This window comes from Podarcis raffonei, chromosome 6, assembly GCF_027172205.1.
Source record: "Podarcis raffonei isolate rPodRaf1 chromosome 6, rPodRaf1.pri, whole genome shotgun sequence".
Lineage (NCBI taxonomy): Eukaryota > Metazoa > Chordata > Lepidosauria > Squamata > Lacertidae > Podarcis > Podarcis raffonei.
Window position 1 is genome coordinate 62,713,237 of NC_070607.1, and position 25,302 is coordinate 62,738,538.

A 25,302-nucleotide genomic window follows, 5' to 3' on the forward strand; every position below is an offset into this window, starting at 1 on the left:
GTTTATCTGTTAACTTTGCCAACTCTGCATAGTTCATCAACTTCTCTTGCCATTGTTCCTTTGATGGTATATCTCCAGTCTTCCAGTTCTGTGCTATCAGAATTCTTGCCGCTGTCATCGCATACATAAATAATGTCTGTTTTTCTTTTGGCAGTTGACCTAAAATTCCTATCAAAAAAGCTTCTGGTTTTTTAATAAATGTCATTTTAAATATTTTTTTCAATTCATTATATATCATTTCCCAAAAGATTTGAATATTCTTACACTCCCACCACATATGGTAAAAGGTACCTTCCCCTTCTTTACATCTCCAACAATTATTTGTTCTGTTTTATACATTCTTGCCAATTTTGTTGGTGTAACATACCACCTGTACATCATCTTCATATAATTCTCTTGTAACAATATACAATCCATAAACGTCAAGCCCACTTTCCAAAGTTTTGTCCAGTCATCAAATTGTATATTATGCCCAATATCCTGTGCCCATTTAATCATTACTGATTTAACTTCCTTATTTTTAGTTTCTCATTCCAGAAGTATGCCATATGCCTTTTTTAACAGTTTAGAGTTATCATCTATAACATCCCTTTGGAATTTGGAAACTGAATAGGCAAATCCTTTTTTATTATCCTCTTTAAAAATTTCATTCAGTTGTCTATGGTGCAACCAACTCTGTAGATATTCCTTTATTTTGTCATGCTCTTTCAATTTTAATTTTCCTTCCTGTTCAATTAATAGTTCTGTATATGTTGGCCATATTCCTTTCTTTGAGGACATTTTGAGTGACAATGCTGCAACAGGTGATATCCACCATGGAGTTTTAGGTTCCAGTAACTCTTTATATTTTTCCCAGACCTTTAATAGGGACCTTCATATTATGTGATTGTGGAATCCTTTATGTACCTTGCTGAAATTGCACTTGCTGGCCAATAGCCTACCAATGGAGCGCTATCTGTCCACCCCTGGATTAAGAGACCGAAATATAGTGTTAAAGTTAGGGGGGGATTCTTACGGTAAAAGCTGCCTCATTGCCACAATATTTTCTTCAGTCTGTATTCCTTCACGAGCTTGTGGATTGTTGGGTTTCTCAAATTTACAAAAAGTGAATCGGAATTTTGAAATAATAAAGAAGAAAAAGCCTTTTGCTTGTTCTAAGTGTGATGAGTTCAAATGTGGAAAGATTCCCACATGTATTCTCATCTTTTTAATTTGGCCCAATTGACACAATGAAGCAACCATAACAGCTGGTACCTGAGGTGGAACTGTGGAAAAGATGTTAACATGTTTAACTGAACTCGTCAGTAGAATTTTTTAGAACATGACCAAAATTTATCCAAATATATTTTTCTGAGGAAAACTTTATTTTTCTCACTCTCAACTCTTAGAAAAAAAAGGTTGTTTTGCCAAACATTTTCTGAATATTCATTACCATTTTTTTGTGGTGGTCACAATTCCTCACCACCATCACAATGTCCTGGAATGATCCCAGGTCCAGCTCACTGTGAAGAGAACATAACGGTGGCCAGGCTGCCAGTGCAGTTACCACAGCAGCAAAACAAACCTTAGAAAAAAGAAGGAAAGAAACTGTGCTACTGCTACCACAAAGATCAAACTTCACCCACAAAGAAAGTGGAAAATTCCTCCTCCTCTGACAGAATATTTGGTGAAGTGATTCCCGCCATCGCACACAATTTTGACACTGGCAAATAAGGTGGAGAATTTCAGGACAGTCTTCCCACTCTACTTTATAATTTTTCTGCTGAAGTAAGTGAAAATGCACCAAAATGTGAGTTTCAGGATTAAAAATTTGAGTTTGAAATTCAAATGAAGAAACTGGATTCCAAACATTGCAATGCAGATTGTGCTCTACTTCTGCTTTTTAAATATGAATTTGCAGATTCACAGTGCTCAGTACTAACAATCTGGAGACTTTGTAGAGACATAAAAAGGTAAAGGTAAAGGACCCCTGACAGTTAAGCCCAGTCACGAACAACTCTGGGGTTGTGGCGCTCATCTCGCTTTACTGGCCAAGGGAGCCAACGTTTGTCTGCAGACAGTTTTTCCGGGTCATGTGGCCAGCATGACAAAACCGCTTCTGGCAAAACCAGAGCAGTGCACAGAAATGCTGTTTACCTTCCCACCGGATTGGTACCTATTTATCTACTTGCACTGTGACATGCTTTTGAACTGCTAGGTTGGCAGGAGCTGGGACTGAGCAATGGGAGCTCATCCCATCACAGGGATTCGAACTGCTGACCTTACGATCCGCAAGCCCTAGACTCAGTGGTTTAGACCACAGCGCCACCCACCATGCTTTGTAGAGACACAGAAGCTCCTAAATGGAGTGACCACACTAATACACATTTCAGAAGCCACAGGAGATCTTCTGATTTACTTCCCCCAAACACCTCCTGTTGGTTACTTGTCTCTGATGCCATAATTTAATGTACAGTAAACATGCCCTTCATAATTTCATGGGGGCACATCACAGCACACTTCCTGGGGGAGGCTCATGTAGACAGGGAAATGGCCATGTGATGAGGAAATAGCAGGTGTTGACATGTGTTAAACATGATGGAGGGGATGGAGATGAGTCTTTGTGAAAAGAGCATTTCCGTAGACCTCTTTCACCTCTCTCATTGTGAAAGCAACCTTTTCATTGTTCCCTCTGAAAGTCAATTTAAAAAAAGAAAAAGATATTTTGCAAGGAGAGAATTTTCCAGAAGTTGTTTCCTAGCCTTGGGGAGGTTGACCAAAGCCTTAGCTCAAGCTTCTATAGAGTTTACAAAAGGAGAAATGCAGTGACTGTGGATAAGTAGGAAGTTCTTACAGTTGTATATTTTATATCTTTGTTTAAAAATAATATTCATCTGACTGTAGCTGTAGATGACACACACACACACACACACACACACACACACACACAGAGCTTTAGAAACGTAACTTTTTCTGAGACTTACCAAACAGGAAAAGTGATAATCCTAAATCAATATTGGTGTGGTCAGTCAGAGAATTCATGTGTTTGAGACCAATGCTTTTTATTTATTTGGCTTTGTTTCTAAAAACCTGGGAGGCATTTTGTTTTTTAAACCAGGAAACATCGTAAACCTTTCAGTCCCCGTTGGACATGGCAATGCCTTAGGGAAGACCTCTACGAGCTCCCAGGCTTAAGAGCTGCCTTGGGTGTAACAATGGCTTATTGTAGCAGCACGGAAAGAATGTGAGCAAAGGAGCTGCTACGGGGTGTGGCCAGGTGAGAGCAGCCAGCCCTCTCTACCTGCTCAGGTGGCTTAGCTTTTAAAGAAGCTGAAAAGTTAGCTCAGCAGACGAGCACCTGCTGGAGCTGTGTGTGCTGGGTGGTAGCTGAGCAAAGTGGAAATATGTTTTGCTAGAGGGAGCGTTTGTAGACACGCCGGAGAAGGCAGCAGTCAGGATGAAGAAGAATCACTCTGTGCAGGGGACTATTAGCAGGCTCTTCGGGAAAAAACATGCCAGCAACAATTCCACCACTTCCCTCTATGCCACCAACCCCCCCTGGATCTTCACTCAGGAGGTCACCACTGACAACCTGGCGAGAACTGGTCAGTATGGCTTCTCTTTTGTTTTGAGCTTTCAGGGAGAGGACTCGGAGGAGCCTGTTTGCCCTTCCACTATCCACCCCCCCCCAATCAGGCTTCAGCTTGTAGGATGTTCAACTGTGGGGGGCTACCGGCACACTCAGAGGTGGGGTGCGCAGTTTTGATGTTGCTCTGGATACTTCCATCGGGGCCTTGAGAAAGCTTTATTAATAAACCGTGCTGTCGGAAAACAACAGCCTTTGGTAGGAATGACTGGATTAAGGAGAAACTTGTTGGAACCTGCAAAACTAAATTAGCAGCCTGTGATCCACTCTCTTTAAAAAAAAAACAAAAAAACCAAGAAGAATGTGCAGATTTCAGCAAGTCTCCTGTAGAGCAGGAATATGGGTGTAATGGAGCGTAAGACAAGTAGCAGATCCACCAGGCAGTTGTAAATAAATCTCTGACATATTTTTATGCGGGAGATTAGAGTTAGCACTGACTGAAACCCAAAGGGAGCTTTTACAGGGATGTCTGGTAGGTCTCTCTGGTGTTGACAGCAGCAGATGTGTTTATTGTGCATATTGTATTTATTCTCTTGAAGTTTGTAATTGTGGAACAGCAAACTGGAGTCTCAGATGGGTGGGTGCCAACTCTGAATAGTGTCTGAACAGGCTGAGTGTCAGAAATCCCACACAAGAGCTGTTGGAACAAATGGAGGGTGTGCAGCCGAGTTCTTCATAGATGGCGCCTTTGGAGGCCACCAGTGTTGCGAAACTTGTAGCTGTGTGTGGTTCACGCTAGGCAGTGGCACTGACTTTGTCGCAGTGTCCGGGACTGTGACATTTCAGATGAAAGGGAGACCTAAGTAATAATAAGGGAGAATCAAATTCTCTGGGATGAAATGAAATGTGAAGCATTGCCCTTTGGCTTGCTTCTAGTTCAAAGAATGAGTCATTTATTTGCTGTGGGGGGGAAAAGTTACACAGTGTTTAATTAACAAGTTGTGCTCCAAGTCTGAGGCAGTATCTGCCAACACTGGAGCTCTTATAGGCAGTGGCGTAGCGTGGGTTGTCAGCACCCGGGGCAAGGCAAGTAATTTGCGCCCCCTAACCCGTGGATTTGCCCTAACCCCAGATGTTGTGGCCGGTGCGGCCGGCCCCCCCTGCACCCCCCACGCTACGCCACTGCTTATAGGTGCTAAAGTTAGGAATAAGCTTCTGGTCTTATAGGATGCTTTGCAGAATCGCAGAGCTCTGTGTTCAGGAATTCCCATGTGGTGGGCAAAGATTGAACGATAATGATAATATTGCACCCTCAGGATTTATCTGTTGCTCTTCTTCCTGTTCTACTGCTGTTCTTGTTTCCCGTCCATGCACGCTTCCTTTTTCTGGGCTGTAGGTGTCCTTTGGGTTATGTAATAAACATGCAGAAACCTAAATATTGTTTAATCAAGATAGGCCGTCTTACACAAGGCAATGAGAAGCTGTCATTTCAGACAGCAGATTCCAGCGGGGTACAGCATTTTCCCGAGTTCCATCTCTGTGACAAATGTCATTCTAAAATAAGTTTGAGGATAGAGAGGGGGATGGACCAATTGGCCCAACAATAACTGCAAAAACAAGAAGTGTGGGGTGATTCTGTCTATATTGAATCAAGAAGCCTCAGTTAGAGTATGCAATGTCAATCCTGAAAGAAATGAAACCATGTGAGTAGGTTAAAAACTGTGTACATTCAGCATTAGTTTAATAGCAAAAGCAATGAAGTAGGAGCAATTTTGGGAAGGGCTGCAGTTCAGCGATAGAACATTGGCTTTGTAAGGAGAAGACCCAAAGTTCAATCTCCAGACAGGGCTGGGAATGTCCCCTCTCTTAAATCCTGGAGAGCTGTGTAGACAATATTGAGTCTGTGTAGACAATATTGAGCCAGATGAATCTCACTCAGGAGAAGACACGACACTTTCCTATGCTCCTATGACAGTTGTTTTAAATTGTTTTTAATATTGTGTTTTAAAGTTGTAACCTGCTCTGGGACCTTAAAGTGAAGGGCAGGAAACAAACAAACAAACAAAACACTGGGCCCCCTTAGTAAATGGCTTAGAAGGCATTATTTTAGCTCACTTGATTTTGGATGGTCTGAGTTCACCTTCCTCAGCTTGCTGCCATTCACGTGTTTTGGACTCCAGGCAGTGCAAAGCAGCATGGCCAAGGATGTGGGATAATGGGAAATGTAGTCAAAAATCTTCTGAAGGCCACCAGGTGAGGGGAGTCTGCCCTGAGCGATATCTTTGTGTTGTCCTCCATGCCCTTGGAGAACATGCTGGTAAGCTTGCCATATGGTCAGTTCAAATAAGAAATGTGGCTTTATCCCACCTTCCCTGGAGTCCTTCTCATGAAGAACATTGTACAAAAAATCTTTGTTCCAGATGGACTGTGCGTGGACACATTCTGCAGTGGCCAAAAGTTTCTACCACCCTGCCATTATGGAAATAGCTGCTAGTCACAATTGACTGTATCAATGCAGTTTGATATGCAAGATTGAGTAGGGGGAATAAACTGTCAGAACCCGTTTGTATCAACCAGCCTACAGGTACATCCCCAAATCCAATCACCAACATATTCAAAGCCAAACAGTCACCTGCTGGGATATTAACAAATGGTCCTACTCTGTGCCAACAGACTCACTCTGTGGCTTTTGAGTAACTTAACACCTTTCGTCCCCATTCTCAAACAAATCTGTGCTCTCACTCCAAGTGGTTTGAATGGTTGCCAACACCTACCCAGAGCAAGAAACCCCCACCCCTTATCCAGTCAAAACAGAGCAAAACATGCACATAAAAGGAAGGGAGGGGGTGTCAGTGAGGATGGCTCTGGCCAGCGGCCACCTGTGATTTGCTGTGGACCACTGTGGGAAAGTTATGCAGAACTGTCCCAAGTCTGTACTGACTTCTACTGAGATACCTTGAAGAAGCTCCCAATTTGAGGAGCACCAGTGAAACAAGATAGCACTGAGGTTACCCTAGGCCTGTGTTATACAACCACCTTAAATGTTTGCTGCATGCTTTTCATGCTGCATGGGCTAAAAGAGATTGAATGCTTTAATCCCCACCTTAGTTTGTGTCTGATGAGTTGCAAAGTAAACACAGGTTACCCAACCGGAGATGGGTGTGGGCTTGTGTGTGTCACTGACTCAGAGATTCCTGAATCTAGTCCCTGGCCCCGCCCTCTCTGCTACACCTCCCTTAAAGCTATGGATGCAATTGGCATAAAGAGAAAGCTACACCTCGCATGAGCAATGCAGCAAATCATAGAGTTGGAAGGGTCATGTAGTCCAGTGTTCTGCAACACAGGAATCTTTTGCCCAACATGGGGCTCAACTCCACAACCCTGAGATTAAGAGTGTCATGTTCTACCAACTAAGCTGTACTGACACAACATAGATGTGTCTTAGAAATAGTTCCAAACAACTATATATATATATATATATATATATATAATTATCTGAGAGGGTCAAGTTCAGGCAGAGGATTCTATTGAACTGGATTATGCCCCTTGGGCAAATGTAACCAGAAAACTAGAAATTTACCCATTATTTCACCATTTTTTCTTTATATCCTCAACAAGTATAACTGTTTGTTACCTCTTCTCTCCAAGTAACAAATTGGACATTGTGGATGTTTATTGCTGAGGATGCTGCTCAAATGTTCCTTTTAGGGCCAAAAACATTTACTCTTTCATTTTTAACCAGGACTGTATGGGGAAGGGCAATTTTAGAGTTTTCAGAATGACTAGAAGCACACTTGGAAAAAAATCAGGCATTAGGTAATAGTGACAGTTCAATGGCTTTGTGTGGACCCTGGGTGGGGGGTGGGGAATGCAGGATTGAGGAGAACCCAATACACAATAAACAGCTGTCTGCAAACTAACTAGGAAATAGGAAGAGTAAATGTGAATCCCACTTTCCTAACAAGGTCGATTAGCATTTTCTACTGGTGCTGTGCAACTTCTCTGGCTGGATCACAAACCAATTCGGGCTGATTTGGATTGACCCAAGATTTGGCCAGAGTGGATTGAAGAAGCTCCGGGTTGGATCCTGTCTGTCATGAAAAAGCTAAAGCATTGTATCAGCTTTTGCAGCTGTGAAAAGAAGGGACTGATGCATCTGAGCTTGAGCCACTTCTTTCTCCCCCACTCAACTGCATGCTTAATCAGTTGAAAACTGTGCCAGGCCCCCTATCTAGCTCAGGACCCAGATCTGGGTTGGGCCAAATCAGATCAGTAACAGATCAGGTCCCAAATGGGAACAGAGGGCCATGCACAGCCCTACCTTCTTAGTTTCAATAATTTTGAAATAATTTTGGCAATGACAGTGTGTGGTAAAAATAACTTGCTTTTGCTTGCTTCAGAGGGTAGGACTAAAATGAGTGGACTGGAAAAGAAAAGGGACTAGATTTTGGGTGCACTTCAGAAGAAACAGCACACACACACACACACACACACACACACAAAGAAACAGCCATGTAAAAATATGTAATAACCAGTATTTTCATTGGAGTTTCTTCCCGCTAAATAGTGCCATTTACCACTCCTATAGATACTATTGATAAAAACTCAGCCACCCTTGCAGTTACTTCCAGGTTAATGTCAGACAGATAGAATGTGATATTTTCTTTGTGCCGTGATGTTAGACTACCCAAAAAAGGGGCTAGCACATGTTTGCGTAGCTGGTTGTACAATGGAACATAGAAAAGAATATCTTCTACTGTGGCCGGCGCATTCAAAGAACATCCGCAATGTCTATAATTTCTGGGGATGTTTAAATATCTGATGTTGGACTGTCCTTTGTTGCACATATTTAAGCAGAGGCTGATTGGCTATCAGTCAGGGATGCTATCGTGGCAAGATTCCTACACAGGCAAGCGGTTGGGCAGGATGACTTCCAAGGTCCCTACTCTAAAAAAAATAATTCCATGATTCTAAATAAATGTGTCCTGTCCTCTGTGTTCAGGGTTTATGCATAAAACTGGAATGTGAGGAATAGTAAGTGAAATAGGGTCCTACCGAATGGTCATACTAATGAACCGAGAGCACAATGCACATTCACTTATTCATATCTGAAAGAGATATGCCCACACTTTTAATGACAATCACCATTCCTAGTGAAACTATCAAAGTCATTGTGGCAGGGGGTGGGGCTAAGGATACTCAAACAGCTAGCAAAGGTGCAGGTCCTCCCTGACCCTTCAACAGACTCTATTTTCGATTTATTTTATTGAACCAGGAAATAGTAGACATGTAGGCTGTACTGTATGTATTTACCAGTATGTGGATTGATTCAACTGAAGACCATTTTTCCTTTTTGGGGGCTGTTTACACTCTTCTCTGAGAGCATTCACTGATCTCATGCCCCGAACCCCCTCTTTGTTTGACTTCTCCCATGATGAGATATGAAACTAAAGTGACAGCAGTTGCCCATTGTGCCTGACAGTTTTCTTTGTCAGTCTCCGGAAGGCTCTGTTGTGTTTTCCTGACTCAAGGTGGCTTAGTTTGCAAAGCCGCATGTTAACTGAGGTTGTTTCCAGACAACCTGTTTACTTAGTGCTCATTCTGATCTGCTTACGGGGAGATTAGACAATATTGGTCGTTTATTGAGCATTAATTATGATTTGTTTACAGGGAGACTAGACAACATTGCATCAAGGAAATGTTATCACACACTTTCCAGAGCATTTATTTTCCCATCCTTTCTCTTACTGCAAAAAGGCAGGTTTCCGAGGCAAGTTTTTTGTGCAAGAGTTCCAAATCAATTTTAACCACACAACCAGAATTTGCCAGTATTTGATTGAATCCCACCTGAAAATAGGGACAATGTGGAAGTGCCCCGAGGTTGTATGGCTCTGCATTAAGTGGAACTGGACAAATGCAAGCCACAGTGATGTTCTTCTATACTGTCTCTTGCACAGCTTATTTTTACTTCTCTGCATCCTGCACAAGAGACTTTTTACTTTAAAAACCAGCAAAAGATTCTTGTGGTATCTTTTAAAGACTAACAGCCCATTTTGGCAGTTGCAGCTCCTTGTTGATTCTGCTTTCAGTAGAGTTTGGGCCTTTTTATTTCTAAAGAAATTGTCATCATCATAGTTTATTTGTATGCCACTTTTCCATGATAAATCGTGCTCAAAGCAGCTAATAACACCAACAACATTATAATAAGAGAATGCACTAACAAGTACAGTTATATGAACAACAGACTAAGGAAAACTTCTCCAATCGATCTACAATAAAATTAAACAATCCACTGACCATTCATCATAAGGTCTACCAATAAAAATACAAGAGCGTAATGCAGATAACAGCAAAAATAATACATCTCTGAAGCTAAATCTTGACCCCAACAATAACCCCTAAATAATACCCCTGTCGGGGTCTGCACACGCCATACATTTGGAGCACATTCCTCACCCCAAGAACCCTGGAAACTAGTTCACTCCTCCCAGGTAACTCCTAACAATTCCCAGCATCCTTAACAAACTACAGTTCCCAGGATTCTTTTTTGTAAGGGCTGCTTTAAATTTATGGTGTGTATGGAACCCAAATCTCTAAGCACCAGGAGCAACAGAGGCAGCCTTCAGCGCTGAACTTGGTCAGGGCTCTCCCTTCCTGGATCAGATGGAAAAGGTCCAGCTTAAGAGCAGGGATCAGTTCTTTCAGGACTTCTAGGGAGATGGTCTTTGTAGCTGGAGTCAGCCAGGACCCCAGCTTCCTGTATAAGACTGAAGCCAGTTCTGCGGTGCCCTCATATCAAGTGGACAAACCTGTTGGAATCTGAAATTTAAGGTTGCACTAGCAGAGCAAAGATTGACAGGGACTCTTGCTTCTTTTCAGTCCCTGCAGGACTTTGGCAGTTCTTACTGCCTTGGGCAGGGATGGCGTGAGGATCTGTGGACTGTCAACGATCTTGGAGGTGTAGACCTTGGCCAAATATACCAAAACCTGGAGAAAGCCAGCTGAGTTCTGTCATGTTATTCAAGTTGCTTTTTGCAGCTGACTCACATGCTGAACAGACATGCCCATACGGGTGTCAGTACGGGTATCATAGCTTTTGGTTCACAGGAGTGCTCTGTCTCTCCAATGTTCAGCCTCCTTCTCATTCCAGGCCAGCTGCTTGGCACAAGTCTTGCTCATGAGGATTTGTCCAGAGAGCTTAACGCTGTAAATGATTTAAAGGAAAGGGTGCATTTAGCCTAGCAAAGGGAATAGGGGTAGACAGACTCCCAAAGACTTCTTTGGAGTTCAGTTCCTCTCCAATATGGGAGTCATTTTCTTCCACCTATTTTCCTCCCCACCTCCAGTTTCAAATGCATTTTTGTCTCCTTTTTAACCCCTTGGTGGAAGACGCTGGAGGGGATTTCGAGTCAAAAAATGATGGGAGGTGAAAGGGTTAATCATAGGGTTGCCATATTTCACAAAGTAGAATTCCTGACACCTGCAAATCCGGACGTATGGCAAGCCTAGTTAAGCATTCACTACCAGCTTAGGGCTGCCATATTTCAAAAAGTGAAGATCTGAGCACAAAAGTTGTTGAGCCTTTTTTGGCCAAAGTTATTCTGGCTATGTCTGGGAAATTCAAGACGAATGGCAACCCTATACTAACTGTTTCACAAAGTGAGTTGCATATATTTAGTCCTTAAAACCACCTTAATTCTGTACTTATTTCTTTGTTGTTATTTTACTTGCCATTCCTTAAGTACCAGATGAGCTGAAGCAGATGACATGTTTGCTGAGCATTCAACCCCATTTGTTTGCAGAGAGATTAAATGATTTTGGCTATTTAATGAACATTCCTTTCCTTGATTGCAGGGAGGTTGCATGATATTGCATCAAAGCAAGTGGTATCCCACACCTTTGAGTGCATTTTCCCATTGCTTTCCTTATTACAAAAAGTCCAATCTTCTGGGGAAGTGAGTTTGTTGTGCAAGACCTCCCAATCCACTATTAATGCACAACTTGAATTTGCCTGTATGTGATTGAATAGTGGCAGTCTGGAAGCACCCTTGCTGTTTGCATAGGGACATTTTCTGCACGGGGACATTTCTGCATCAGATCATTTCTTGGCACCTTTGTTTTTTTGTTTTTCCAAGGTTTGTATAGATGCAGTTTTTCAGCAAACAACTTCCCACTAGAAGGATATAGATGCAATTCATCTCACACATCCTTAAAAACTGGATACAATGCTGCATCAATGTTTCTTAAGGCACCTGGTCTCCAGGTGAGGGCATTGAATGAAAGACGGGGACAGGTTGGTGGATACTGCAGCTGCCTGGTTTTCCCACGGCACCCTAAACCTGCCTTTGGCAAGCTGTTGCAACATAGGAAAGGCAGACGAGCCACCTGAATAGAGTCTGTGTGGGCAGAGACTACACTGCTGTATAGGTAAAGAGAGCAGCTCACAGAGAACCTTTTTGTGAGTTTGTGAAAACCTTGGAGCCTCTAGATTGCACAGGCATGAGATAAGAAATACGGGCTGTACATGGTACATATAATTCTCATGCATTATGATACAAGGCCAGTGCAATTTAGTAAGCAAAGAATGAAACTGATTTAGAATATGTAGACTGTACAGCGGACTATTCCTAGGTAAGTGTGCACAGGATTCTAACCATGTGGCACAATCCTATTCATGGTTGCTCAGTCATAAATGCCATTCCATTCAATGGTCCTTACTCCCTAATAAGCATTTTAAGAATTTGATTAATAACATGAACATAACACTTGGGGAATATATGGGACAGGTTTCCATGTAGTGTGGTCTGCTCTCCAAGAAATGTTTGCTCTCAAATTGTAGTTCCCCTCCCTTTTACTAACTAGGTAATCTTTAAGGAAGTTTTTAATGTTTGATGTCTTACTGTGTTTTGATTTGTTGGAAACTGCCCAGAGTAGCTGGGGTAACCCAGTCAGATGGGTGTCATATAATTTATTTTTATTATTTTTATTATTATTATTCCCATTTAAACCGTCATTTTTGGCATGACCAACACAACAGGAATTAAACTAGTCATGTGACTGGTACAATATTACCTCATATGTACCATTTGGTGTACCTTGGATGTGATCCAACTGCGACAAACAGACATCCAAATTATAATTTGCCACCTTCTCAGAAAAGGTTCTAAAAATGGATGGAAGAAGTGATGAGCTGCAGTTTGGAGATGCGTTGAAAACATCATGCCAACTGGTTTATTGCCGTCAGCTTGGGTTGACTTCCTTCTCTCATGCAGTCGATTTAGAGGAAACCTTCCTTATGAAGATGTGTTGAATCAATGTTATGAGGAGGTTATTTGTAGCAGGTAGGAACCTCACCCAGACTGTTAACTTCAAGGTTAACCTGATTATCTGCTCCCTTTTTAAAGCTTAATTTGGCCATCTAGAAAGGAAGCCAGGCAAAAGAGTCATAGACTTTGGGTGTCAGTAACCTCTAATATCATGACAGCCCAGACAACCAAGTATCTGAAGAATTTCAGCTTCAAGCAAATGAGTAAGGCAAAAATAAATAGAAACAGGTATCACCTTGAGAAGCATATGCCCAGTTTTTCTTCTTGCAATAGCGAGAAATGTGTGCTGCAATTTCTACACAAATGTCCATTGCTAGGAAAAGTGGCTAGAAGCTGTCTCAGCCTATGGTTCGACACTGTGTGTATGTATACCTTTGCTGACTTAATCCTTTCATGCAGGGGTAGGGAACTATTGTATTCATCCACACTTATGTTATCCCCGCTCTTCCTGAGTGCTTTTGCCTGGCTGTCCTTGAACAGTGATAAGGCCTCTTGTTTGTCTGCCTGGAGAAGTGTGTGTGTGTGTCTGTGTGTGTGTGTGTGTGGAAAGCTCTGACTTCTGCATGGTTGAAATGTTTCTTGTTGTATAATCACATCTATTGTTCTGTCCACTTTGCCTCTCACCCAGTGCCAAATTTACATATAAGCTAAACAAGCTATAGCTTAGGGCCCCACTCTCTTGGGGGCCCCAAAAAAATTTAAAGAGAAAAAAACCTGGATGTACATTTCCAAAATATAAGATAAAAAACAAATAAAATAAAACCTACACAGCAACAGTATTTTGTGTTCTGTAGGCTCCTAAGATGTAAGTAATGGGCCCCGCTTGCTAGCCTGCTCCCTAAAATATCACTGGTTTCCTCACTTCTGTATGTAGAGTGCCTACATTCTGCATGTGCAAATGGCTTTAGATACCTATTAGGTCCATAAATTACCATATATTCAACACAAAAAACAGCGACAATTTGTTGTTGACAAAGGACAACTGGACATATAAATGGTCCCATTACCTTCAGTAGCTTAGGGCCTCATCAAGCCTAAATCCGGCCCTGCTTCTTGCTCTCACCCTGTCTACCGCTGCCATGTGGCCCCAGGGAATGTGGCACTCTGGCTGATAATGAAATTATCTTTCCACTCTCCCTCTCTGTCTTTCTAAGGCTGAATCAGCAATGAAATGTAATTGATAGGGTTGGGTGTGGGCCTTTCTCTCCATGTGGCAATCCATCCTGCTTTGTGGCTGATGGTGCATATTCTGCACGTTGCACCTTCCTCTCTGCTTGACTTTAACACATTCACTTTCTCGGTAGCAAAGTGCTGCAGAGCAGCCCTTTAAGCAGAGGTGGGGTTTATAGAAGCGGAGTGTCGCTGCTGATCATACCTGTTAATTCATAATGTTCAGCTGAGAACCTTATTAAAGTAAATTACAGGTTGTGGTGCTCATTACTAGAAAGAACAGCTCAGAGAGGTGTGGTCCCAAGGCAAGTGCTTAAGGATGGAAGCTAGGAAGTCCCCAAGTTCTATTCTCAGCTCTGACACCAATTCCATCATCAGGTTTCCTCCCCTGTCAGCTTTACAAGGGGAATAGTTACAATTAACATAATGTTTAGGAAGGATGTCTGTGCCCACAGAAGAGATCAGATACTTCAAATAGTTTCTCTTTCCAACAGGGCTGGCTCCAGCGGCTATTACCATCAGGTATTTGCTGAGACTTAAGGACTCCAGAAATGCTTTTGTTTAAACATGACAGGGACCTCACAATAAACATTGCATATATACTCTGTTTCCTCCAGATTGGGGGTATACCAAAACCTTGGAGTCATGGGCATTCAAATCATCATCATAAAATTCATAACCACTTAATTGTCAGAAGCCTCAGTTTACAAAATATTAAGGAGAAAATTATAATTATTATAATTGTTATTTTTTTCAGTATGTATCCTGCCTTTCATCCCAAAGGATCACAAAAACCTTTTAATGAAACATGATTCTTTATTATTTCCTCTCTTTTTTTAAAGGCTGGATATTTCAGTGATTTTGTAAATGCAATATGACAGCAGCAATAGCGTTGACAGTATCAACCCTGCACATTTTTTGTTTTGTTGACTTCATTATTTGTTAATTCTGTGGTTTTATTTCTTTTCTATTTAGTGATCATTTGTTCATGTGGTGTTTTTGTAACCCACCTTGGGCTCCTTTGGTGAAGGGCAGACTATAAATTGTTTATCTCTGTTAGGAAGTGGTGTTTTGGTGGACTGCAGTTCCCATAATACAGCTGCATGCACAAAATTGAGTAAACATCAGATCAGGAAGCTAGACGGAGGGCAGACTAGAGGTAGCAAAGGGCATTCCTACAAAGGAATAAAAGGAAGTGTTTTGCGTTCAGATTGTATTTCTTAACTGGTCTTCTAGAGCAACGCACACATGCAACAGGTGAATACAATTTCCAAAAAGAAAATAAAGGCAAACTAAAAATGTAAAACTGGGGAACAGAGAAGGTAGTTCTAACTGAAATATAATCCAGAGCCCCATTGACTTAAAATAGGACTTGCAGTGCAACTCTATACATCTCTATTCAGAATTAAGTCCTGTTAAGCTCAGTGAAGTGTATACAGAATTGCAACTTTGCTTATTTTTGAGTAGACATGTATAGGACTGTGCTCTTGATATGTTATACAGATTTTATTAAGTTTGCCTTCACACCTACCCTGGATGGTTAGTCACTATTACTATAGCTGGAAAATGGAAACTGAGGGGGAGAATGTAGTTGACCTGAACTCTGATTCATGAGCTATTTAAAATGATATATGTGTCTCATGTGGAAAGGACATGGATTTAGGAAATAGAAAGCATACCATCCTATGTCAAAACAAAATTTTTTTTTCCTTCCAGTAGCACCTTAAAGACCAACTAAGTTAGTTCTTGGTATGAGCTTTCGTGTGCATGCACACTTCTTCAGATACACACTGAAGTATCTGAAGAAGTGTGCATGCACACGAAAGCTCATACCAAGAACTAACTTAGTTGGTCTTTAAGATGCTACTGGAAGGAAAAAAAATTTTGGTTTCATCCTATGTCAATCAGTGATGGCTACATGAACATCTGCTGCACTGTACATAATACACAGGTGTACTTGGAAGGTCTCAAAAGTTGTGGCTATGCAGTAACATGGTCCCATACACTGACAGAGACCTGTATTGCCCTCAGCACCCATCTACACATGATTTTCATGCCTTTTCCTATGTGAAAGTGCTTCCGTGAAATTAATGTGTAATGATTGAGGCACTCCTCAGTGTATTCAACCACTGAACTACACTGCTAGCAGTGTGTTGGGAGGATATATTATATAAGAATTTAATATATTAGATAACCAAGTAAAGGCTCCTCCACATCCCAGTGGTAATTTGCTGTCCCTTCAGCACTATTTTGGGTTGGGAATGGCAACTGGGAGCTTCCAGTTGCAACTATATTTTGTGGTGGTTCCCTGTCTTTGGAATGCTGTTTCTTAAGAGGCCAATCTTACAAGCCTTTTTTAAAGGGGGTGCAGGCTATTTGGAGGCTGTGCGGTGCATTGACTGAGTTTACTTGAAGTTTGACTTGACTTTAGCCTGCCGCCACCACTGTTATCAAGGAATTTGATGTTGCTGGCTTTAAAGTGTATTGTGCCAATGTCTTTTAATAGAAGTGCAATTTTGAATGAGTTAATCTATCAACATGTTTATTTGGAAGTTCTGCAGGTTTTGATGGGATTTATTCCTGAATATGTGTGCATAGCCTTAAAAAATTATAATGGATTAAAACTATACTCCAATTAATCTGGCAGCATTTTTAAAAAAGGAGTATTCTTAGTAAATATTATTGAGAAAACTTAATATTGAAAGTGGAATTTTGTGTTCACTTTCACAGATGAGGGGACCCATTCTGCTCATATGTGGCAATCGTCCACAAACATAAAGTATGCTTCTTGTTTTAGAAGTTTTCTTACATACAAATATTTGGAGGGAAATCAACTGATTTAATCAACTAAGTGGCTAAAACTCATACCAATCCAATTGGTTAAAATCTCACAGCTCTTTTATCTGTTTCCATATCTCTTGTGATATTAGCCGATGTCCCAGCTGGGACCCATAAGTCAGATAATAAAATGCAAAAGCAAACACCTTTCTAGCACCAACAGAGCGATAATGTGATAGTTTGATGCACCTGAATGGAGGAGCCAAGTTGTGCCCTAGGGCTGTCCCTACAATTAGGCACAGAAGGGTGACCTGCCTTGAGGACCAGATTTGGGGTAACATTAAAAGACAGCCATTTGTCAATGATTGCTACCTTGTTTATTATCTTCTTGCCACCCTCTCAGTTTTCTGCCCCAGGCACCAAAACGTGTCAACCATCTGCATTCTGCACCCTCTGAATTGTTTGCTGTTCCTGGCTTTATGTGTACCTCCTCTGTATCCCTCTCTTACCTTGCCTGCTGCAGCAGTGGCATGAGGAAGAGCCACTGCAGCTATTTGTCTTGTCTAACCTGGGGCTGGTGCGCAGTGGATGATACTCTGTTTGCCCAACTAGTGGGCTGTGCAGGAACATTTCTACTGGTAATTATGAAGGGCGCAGATGTCACCACGTGCATAGTTTCCTAATTCTTTCCATTCCTCATTGCCGTTCTTAGGAAAGAATGAAGCAGCCAGGCAAAGAAAAACCCGGCAGTTTCATGCAAAGCCTCACCCTGTACCTCCTACTGTGTACTCTATTAAATTCACTGAATGGAGAATTCACTTGTCTGAGAAGAATTCACTTGCTGTGTTTGGTGTTTGTTGCAAAGGCACCAGACAAAAGGCACTGCGGGTGCTGGCTGCAAAGCTGAAAGCAGTGATATTCTCAAGCAACACTGGGGACTTATTGTCCCTCTGTGGCCTATGCCTGAATGATAAAGTAACCCAAGGCGCTTGTGTATTGAAAACAGACTCCCTGCCCACGGGGGTGTGCAGCAGCGGAGGTGGTGTGGTTAGCGACACATTGCTTGAGCTCTGGGACCACAGTCCCATCCCTTCTCCTGCCAAAGCCTGTCAGCCAAAGGCCACCATTTGAGGGCCACTGAGAGCAGAACCTGGCCCATCCGCTAAATCAGCCCTCTGCTTTATATGCTAGAACTTGAATGGGGGAAATCAATGAGAAAGTATTTTTTACCAGATTTTCAGTAGATTCCTTGTTCTCATACTTAAAAAAAGAAGAAGAAAAAGTGGGGTGTTCTGGAGCTTGGCTCTCAGGACTCCTTTTCTGTTGCTTTTTGTGCATACATGAGACCCAGCACAGAATATAGTAAAATAAAGAGTATTTTATTTCAACAGAAGGTACCTTGGTGAGAATCCTTAGTCACAAAGTTGTGTGTGTATGAATGTGAATGAACCTGTGACTCTAAATATTGTTGGACTGCAACTCCCATCATCCATGACTATTCCCCATGCTGGCTGAGGCTGATGGGAGTTGCAGTCCTACAACATCCAGAGGTCCACAGGTCCCTGCACTAAGTGACCTTGAGGAAGCCACTACCTCTCATCCTAACCTCCCTCACAAGAGTTGCTCAATGAGTTAACTTAAGCTGCTTGAAGGAAAAGCTAAATGCTAACAGGATACCTGAGAACAGCAACAACATATGAAAACAGCGCCATTTATGAATGATAGAAGTCATACATGCATATTTAGAGATTGTGGCTACCTTCAGTAATATACATGGGTTGACTGCCAATAGCATGCAACCATTAGTCACAATTTATACCAGTGCAAGCCATTCATAGGTGACTGTTGAATTTGAACCATTATATATTTTAGGAATGTAGCTGAGAATATGCTTTTTAAAGTGTTTTTTTAAAAGATGACATTTTTAAGATGTCATTTTTTATTTGCATAGCACTTTTATTATCTTACTGTATGTATTCTTGCTGGCATGGATATGCCAGCAACACATTTGCAAGCACATGTAATCTATCTATCTATTCTATGGAGAGCTCAGTTGATGGCAGCTCTAGGTTTACATTTAGTAGCAAACTCCTATTTGCTTCTGTATAGTGTGTCAAATGGCCCTTAGGTCTTCTACAAAAACCTGTGAAGAGACCCTCGGCTCCAAGGGATTCTGTAAATCTCAGGTGCTTCTGAATTGTTGGTGCCCTGATGTGCCTGTTATTCTAACAGTCAGTTCATCTGAGATACTTGCTTTCCATGCAAGCAAACCCTGAACATCCTTGGGCACTTTGACAAACCTAACAAGCAAGATCCGTTTGCAGGGGACAAACAAAAGTGGCTCCAATATGGAGCAATACAGAAGAAATTACAGACTTGACCAACTTAAATTGTCGTCTTGATAGCTATCTGATCCAAGATACCCATTTAAGCAGTGACTCATGGATTTTTACATAAACTCATGGAGTTCTGCCTATTACCCTCAAGGTGATGGGGTTCGCGGCCACGCCTTCAAAACAATGTGTGGTTTGTTTGCCTTTTGTTGCTAACTTGCTTCTCTTTCTTGTTTCAGGTGAAGTGGATGGCATCTATTATGGGGATAATCGCTTTGCTTCAGTGACAGATTCTGGAACAGCAACACTTAAGCCACGTCCAAGAGTCCGTCCTTTGTTGACTTTCTTACCTCTTGTGAGTATTTGCTATGTGTAGCTGGTTGGTTTGGCTTTAGTTTGTATGGTATATATGGAACGCAGATGCCATTTTGCTTCTATAAAATGAGACGCAATGTAAGACAGAGGCGGGCAGAAGGCAGTTTGGGGTCCATTGCTAGTTTGTGGGTCACTTTCAGTAGATCTTCTGATGGGGCACTTTGAGTGGTGCCCTGTGCCCCTGAGGTTTGGTCAGCAGGCCCACACTAAAATGGAGAGGGGACAGCCATGTACAACACCTTGAGCTCCTTGGCTGTGTGGTAAACATTTTTGAGTAGGATGCAGTCAGCCAGCTTACTAGGTGCTTACATGTACACTGTGGAAAAGTTACCACTTATTAAATGATTGCTGTGTCTACTTATGCTCACCAGCACACTGATCCAGTAAAAGCTGTTACTTAATGTTCTTCTTCAGATGGTAGGACATGGGCTTAAAAGGCTATCATGAGTGGAGAAATTTAAGCCACTGCAAACGACGTAGTATCCATACTTTCCCAACTTATCTCGCAAAAGAGAGAGAGAGAAAAAACACAAATGAAAAGTAGAACTGATGGAGAACTTCCTGGTGATGGTGCCCAAGGCAGAAAAGGCTTAGATGAGGTACAAGGAACATTCTCAGCATACATTCAACTGGTTCTCAACTTGGTTGACTGGATCTGCACCTTTCATGCAAATGCAATGGAAATCATTTTGGGCCTTGTGCTTTGTATGCATGTTGAAGTTTTCCCTGTTGGTTGTGTCACAGCCTGGTAATCTTGACTTCAGTGACGCCTCAAATTAATCAAATGAATGACTAATAGACGTGGGGTGGGGGGAGAAGGAAAAAGCATAGAAGAAGGAGGAAGTGTGAGCAGGGATACTAATTTTGTAGCTGAAATGGCAAAATGAACATGAAAACTGTAGCCCTGTTCAGGTTTTCTTAAGCTGGACTTGTGGAGACAGTCCCACCACCTCCTTCAACTTTGACCTTCCTGCATTGAGTGGGAAGGTCTGAAGAAGGATTATATGTATGCTCTGCTGAACACCATTACAATCCTCCACGACTCCATGAATACAATTTAAGAACTGTAGTCATCCCTCAATTTGAGTAATGATCATGCAGTGCATATGCTGGATGTTTCCTAAGGAGTAAGAGTGCTACTCTCTGAAGTTTACTTTTATCCAAGTGTGGAATGGAGAAACTTTATGGACTATATGGATTCTATGATTCTTCTCCAGTGCAAAAAGTAAATTCAGAACTTGGCACTGGGTGCAGAATTTGGTGTGCTTTCCCTTTTGAACCCCCCCCCCCATTTTTTCTTAATTTTCATAATTTATACATGTTTTGACATTATAGTTCCTTTATGCTGAATTCTATATTTTTTTAACATGCAAACTGCACAGCCTATGTGATTAATTGGCTGTTCCACTTCATTTGCTCTTTTTAACAATACTTTTGGGAACACAATCCCAGGGGTTCCTTGGTTTGTATTGTACTCATTTAATTTGTGTTGGGCACCAGCATTAGATTTGCTGCTTCTGGAACCATGACAACAAGAAGCAGCTGGAAATAGCATACAGTATCTTTGAAATAAGAGACAAATATTTAAGATAAATCAAGCAGAAATGCTGTGTGGTACTAAGTTTGCTATAGTTAAGTTGGCTGTTGGAGGGAGCAGACCAACAAATGCATTTTCCTAGTGAAATTTTAGTCTCATTTCCCTCTTTAGCTAACCAACCAGACAGACGTGGGTATCAGATAGGGTTAGTTAGTGCTGGAGACCATTTAATTGTTGAGTGACTTATCCCTCTGAGACCCATTAATTCCACTTGTCTTCAAAGACCACATTAATACCACACTTTAAAGTACTATGATACTGTTTTAAACATTCATGGCTTCACCCAAAGAATTATAGGAGCTGTAGTTTAAGGGTGCTGGGAGTTGTTAGGAGGCCCCTATTCTCCTCCCAGAGCTACAATTCCCAGAGTTCCCTACTCTGTGAACTGTAGCTCTGTGAGAGGTGTAGGGTCTAACAACTCTCGGCACCCTTAAGAAACCACAGCTTCCAGAATTCTTCGGGGGAAACCCTGACTAATTAATGTGGTATCATAGTGCTTTAAATGCATGGTGAGAATGTGGCCTAAGATGAGACCCATTAATTCCCCTTGCCCCTCTAAGATGAGACCCGTTAACTGTTGACATTCTAAAAGCTCAGAGACAGCAAGAGAGTTTCCAGCTGCTGCAAAGCCTCCTGCCCTTTTGCTCAAGCAGTCTCTTCTCCCACCCTTCTCTTCAGTTCTGCTGACTACAGCAAATACAAGAGAAGAGGCTGGGAAAGCACCACTTCTGCATATTATCCTGATAACACCAGGTTTTAAACCTGGTAGGCAAATAGCATGTTCATGATAAGAAAGTCTGTGCCTGTGTGGCTTTGCAGTAATAGACAGAAGGCAAAAATTGATCAGATAATTTTGCGTGTACGTGTGTGTATCAGTTTTATCAACTGTTTGCCAGCCAGAAGCTGTCGATGAAATAAAATGGGATAAAGTACCAATGATTCAGACTCGAAAAACAAGATTAAACACAAAAATACAGGCTCCAAGATTGAGCAAATCTTGGAAATAGTTTTGTTTTAGAACTATTTCTAAGATTTGCTCAATTAATATTCCATAAATGACTAGGTAAAGGAAAACCAGCATAAACTCCTTAGCGAAACACCAAGATGCTAGCTGCCTGTATAATTTCTTATAGAGGAGATTCCCGTGATTTTGGAAAAGTTCATGTCTGGGGGAAAATGTATCCTAAGCTAAACTGGGGTGGCTTCACATGCAGTTTTGACTTTCTTCTGCTATTTGCAGTGCTTGTCTCCATGCAGAGAGGCACACATACTAAGCAGAATTCCACACCGGTTTTTCATCATGTGATTTGCCAGTGTCATCTTCAGCTGTGCCTTGCTAAAAACAAACCTGATATCCTGCATCACATATGGGCCTCTTGAAGTAGTGGGAGCAGCATTTCTCTGGAACTGTTATCCAGAATTGCTCTTAATCCAGTGCAAAGGCAATCTCTACTAAGGGCTGGTGGATCCCAAATGCATGTCCATCACTTGATGACTGCAGCATGTGTGAAAGGTCAAATGCCTCCAATTAGACCTCCATAATGCTTTTCCATGGAGTCAGTTTGCACATCCAGCTGCAAGTCAACAAGTGGTGCGTTTCGTGATATGAAGACTGGATGCCTTGAATGTTCACTTCCAGTTCCTAATGCCTACCTGACAGACATGTGTTTAGCTGGCGTCTGTTCCTTCATGTGTTTCTTTAACTGAATTGTCCTTTGAATAACTGCAATACCAAGAAGTGGTGCTGAGTAGAGAAAGGGCATGGGGAGGAATTATTAGAAGTCAGTGACGTTGAACAGATGGCTCCAAAGGCATCATTAAGTGGGAGGGAATATCATGGCTCAGGTGTCATTTAGGAAATAAATGAATGAACTCTGAGGATGCCTCACATAATGCTGCTGAATGAAATGGAAATATTTCAGCATACATTTTGGGGTGAATTCATGCATGCATTTCAGTTGGAGACTGCCCACTTGTTTACACTGTTGTGGAGAGAAACTACAACTGTTTCCCTTACAAGCATTGTCATGAAATAGCTCCATGTTTGCTACATTAGAACTTCCACTTTGACTACAGACACATGAGACTAAAGTGATAAAGAAACTACGAGACTTATTTTTTTGGTAGAAGACCACTGGATTTTGAATCACATAGATTTGACTAATTGTTTTGATTTTGGGGGGCAGTCCCTGAGCTCTAAACTGCATCAACACAATTCCTTTCCCGCTTCCTGCAGTCTTTAGCTAGTTGGGTGAGAAGCTTCAGAGTCACACATCAATGCAAATGGGAGGACGACATGAACCATTTGTTCTTTCTGGGCTTCCTGTGGAACCCTGAAAAGGTGGTATGCATTTTCCCCCAACGGTGAAATCTGCAGGCAAGTGCATATAACAAATCTTCATTTTAAAAAAGCAAATAAAAACAGCCTGAGGATGATCCAGTTTTGCCTACAGGAGTGGCAGAGGGAAGGAGTGCTTAGCTCCTACCATGCTGTCCATTTTTCTACCCAAAAGCTTCCCTGCCCAACTATACTGCTCCCCACTAGCTGGGAGGGATCTAAATCTGTTATGATAAAGGTAGGAAAGCAAATGGGGGATTTTGAACAGGAAGATGAGTGGTAAGAAGCAGCTAAGCTTGCTGTTACTTTACTCAAATGGTTTCCCCAGGCTACTTTCCACTTTCAAAATAAAAATGCTGGGGCTTCATTATGTATATTTTAATATAGTGTTGTTGTTTGCCCTTGAAGCTCAATTTATCTCACTCTGGGAAAGATGTGAGCTGCAAATGTTTCTGACCTATTCACCCTGGTGTGGAACAAAATAGCAGCCTCCTCCCATTGGGCCCAGAGATATGGGAGTGATGAGAAACACTCCAGCAGCTCCCGTGCTGCTGAGGTAACATAAAATTATCCTAGTGTGGTTGCTTGAAGGCAAAGAGGACATCATCCTCAATTAACTAGGAAGCTTATTTGTAATGTGCACGCCCAGCATAATTTGAAAACACTTTTCCACCACCGTTGCCAGAAGACAAGGTGGCCAACCAAGTGTTTCGGTGAGGAGGGCAAGTGTGGCGGGCATGAGGCTATTCATCCTGGGCAGCAGAAAAGACTAAGACTAGCTTTGCTCAGGGAAAATGACAATCCCTCCCTTTCTCCATATGCCAAACCCTGCATTTTATCATCGCAACAATCCTGTGGGATAGGTTAGGGTGAAAGAGGGTGAATGTCCTAGGGGAGCTGTAGTGTAATTCTATGCATGTTTACTCAAAAGTCACTGTGTTCAGTCACTGGTAAGTGTGTTTAGGATTGCAGCTGTAGTAAATAAGCTACACAAATAAATAAGCCCTGTGCCCCACTGCTTTCCCTTGGAAAACCCGCTCTTTAGCAATAAATCGGGCCAAATCAATGGAAAACATGATTGCCATTTGTTCCAATTTGGTGCTAAAGAGCAGGTTTCCGTGAGGGAAAGTGACAATGGAAGAATGGATAAGCTATAAGCAGATGGTGCTGTCAGGCAGTGCCACCACCTGGATTGGCTGTAAGTAAGAAGGCCAGCAAGTGAACACTGGCTGAGGGCAAACTGAGGTTGGTGGAGCAGTGCCCCATTCACTCTAATGTACGCACTGGTTTCAGGCAGATGCTGTTCTTGTGAGCATGTATCTGGAACACCACAAAGATTAAAATAGTGGCGAAAGGAAGGGAAAATCCACAGAGACATATTTGATGCATCTCTCCTCAGACTCACCCTTCCAGAAGATGCTTTTCTTTACAAAGAATGGCCACGTAGCTTCATTTCATGCATTTTTATGTAATGTGCAGTTAGGCTCTTCAGCATTGGGTTAAAGGGATAAATGAGCCTAAAAAATGAAGTACGTGAGCCCGAGCCCATGTCTTCAGCCATGTATAAATCTGAAACTTTCAAAACCTCAAGCCCTTCCTTTAGACAGACATTGAGAGCTGTGCAATTCTGTCTCAGAAAGGAATGAGGGTTTGTCCAGCTGCCATGGATGTAGGTATGAGTCAATATTTGAACTGGCTTAAGAACTGTGTACACCCAGCATTGGATGGAAGCCCATCCATATTCCTTTGCTTTGAAAATAACCCCCTGTAAAACTAAAACTTCCTTGCCACGCCCTGTATTGAACTTGGCATGTGTCTCG

The 25,302-nt window shown here is 41.9% G+C and overlaps 1 protein-coding gene across 1 annotated transcript in view; it reads left to right on the top strand.

Moving 5' to 3' along the window:
- Positions 1 to 3,091: 3,091 nt before the first annotated feature.
- Positions 3,092 to 25,302, top strand: part of C6H6orf132 (chromosome 6 C6orf132 homolog) — a 39,579-nt gene continuing 17,368 nt past the window's right edge. Inside the window, exons 1-2 of the mRNA XM_053393476.1 lie at positions 3,092 to 3,584; positions 19,412 to 19,527. Coding sequence (XP_053249451.1) covers positions 3,437 to 3,584; positions 19,412 to 19,527 — 264 coding nt within the window. The 5' untranslated portion in view covers positions 3,092 to 3,436. The remainder of the gene's footprint in view (positions 3,585 to 19,411; positions 19,528 to 25,302) is intronic.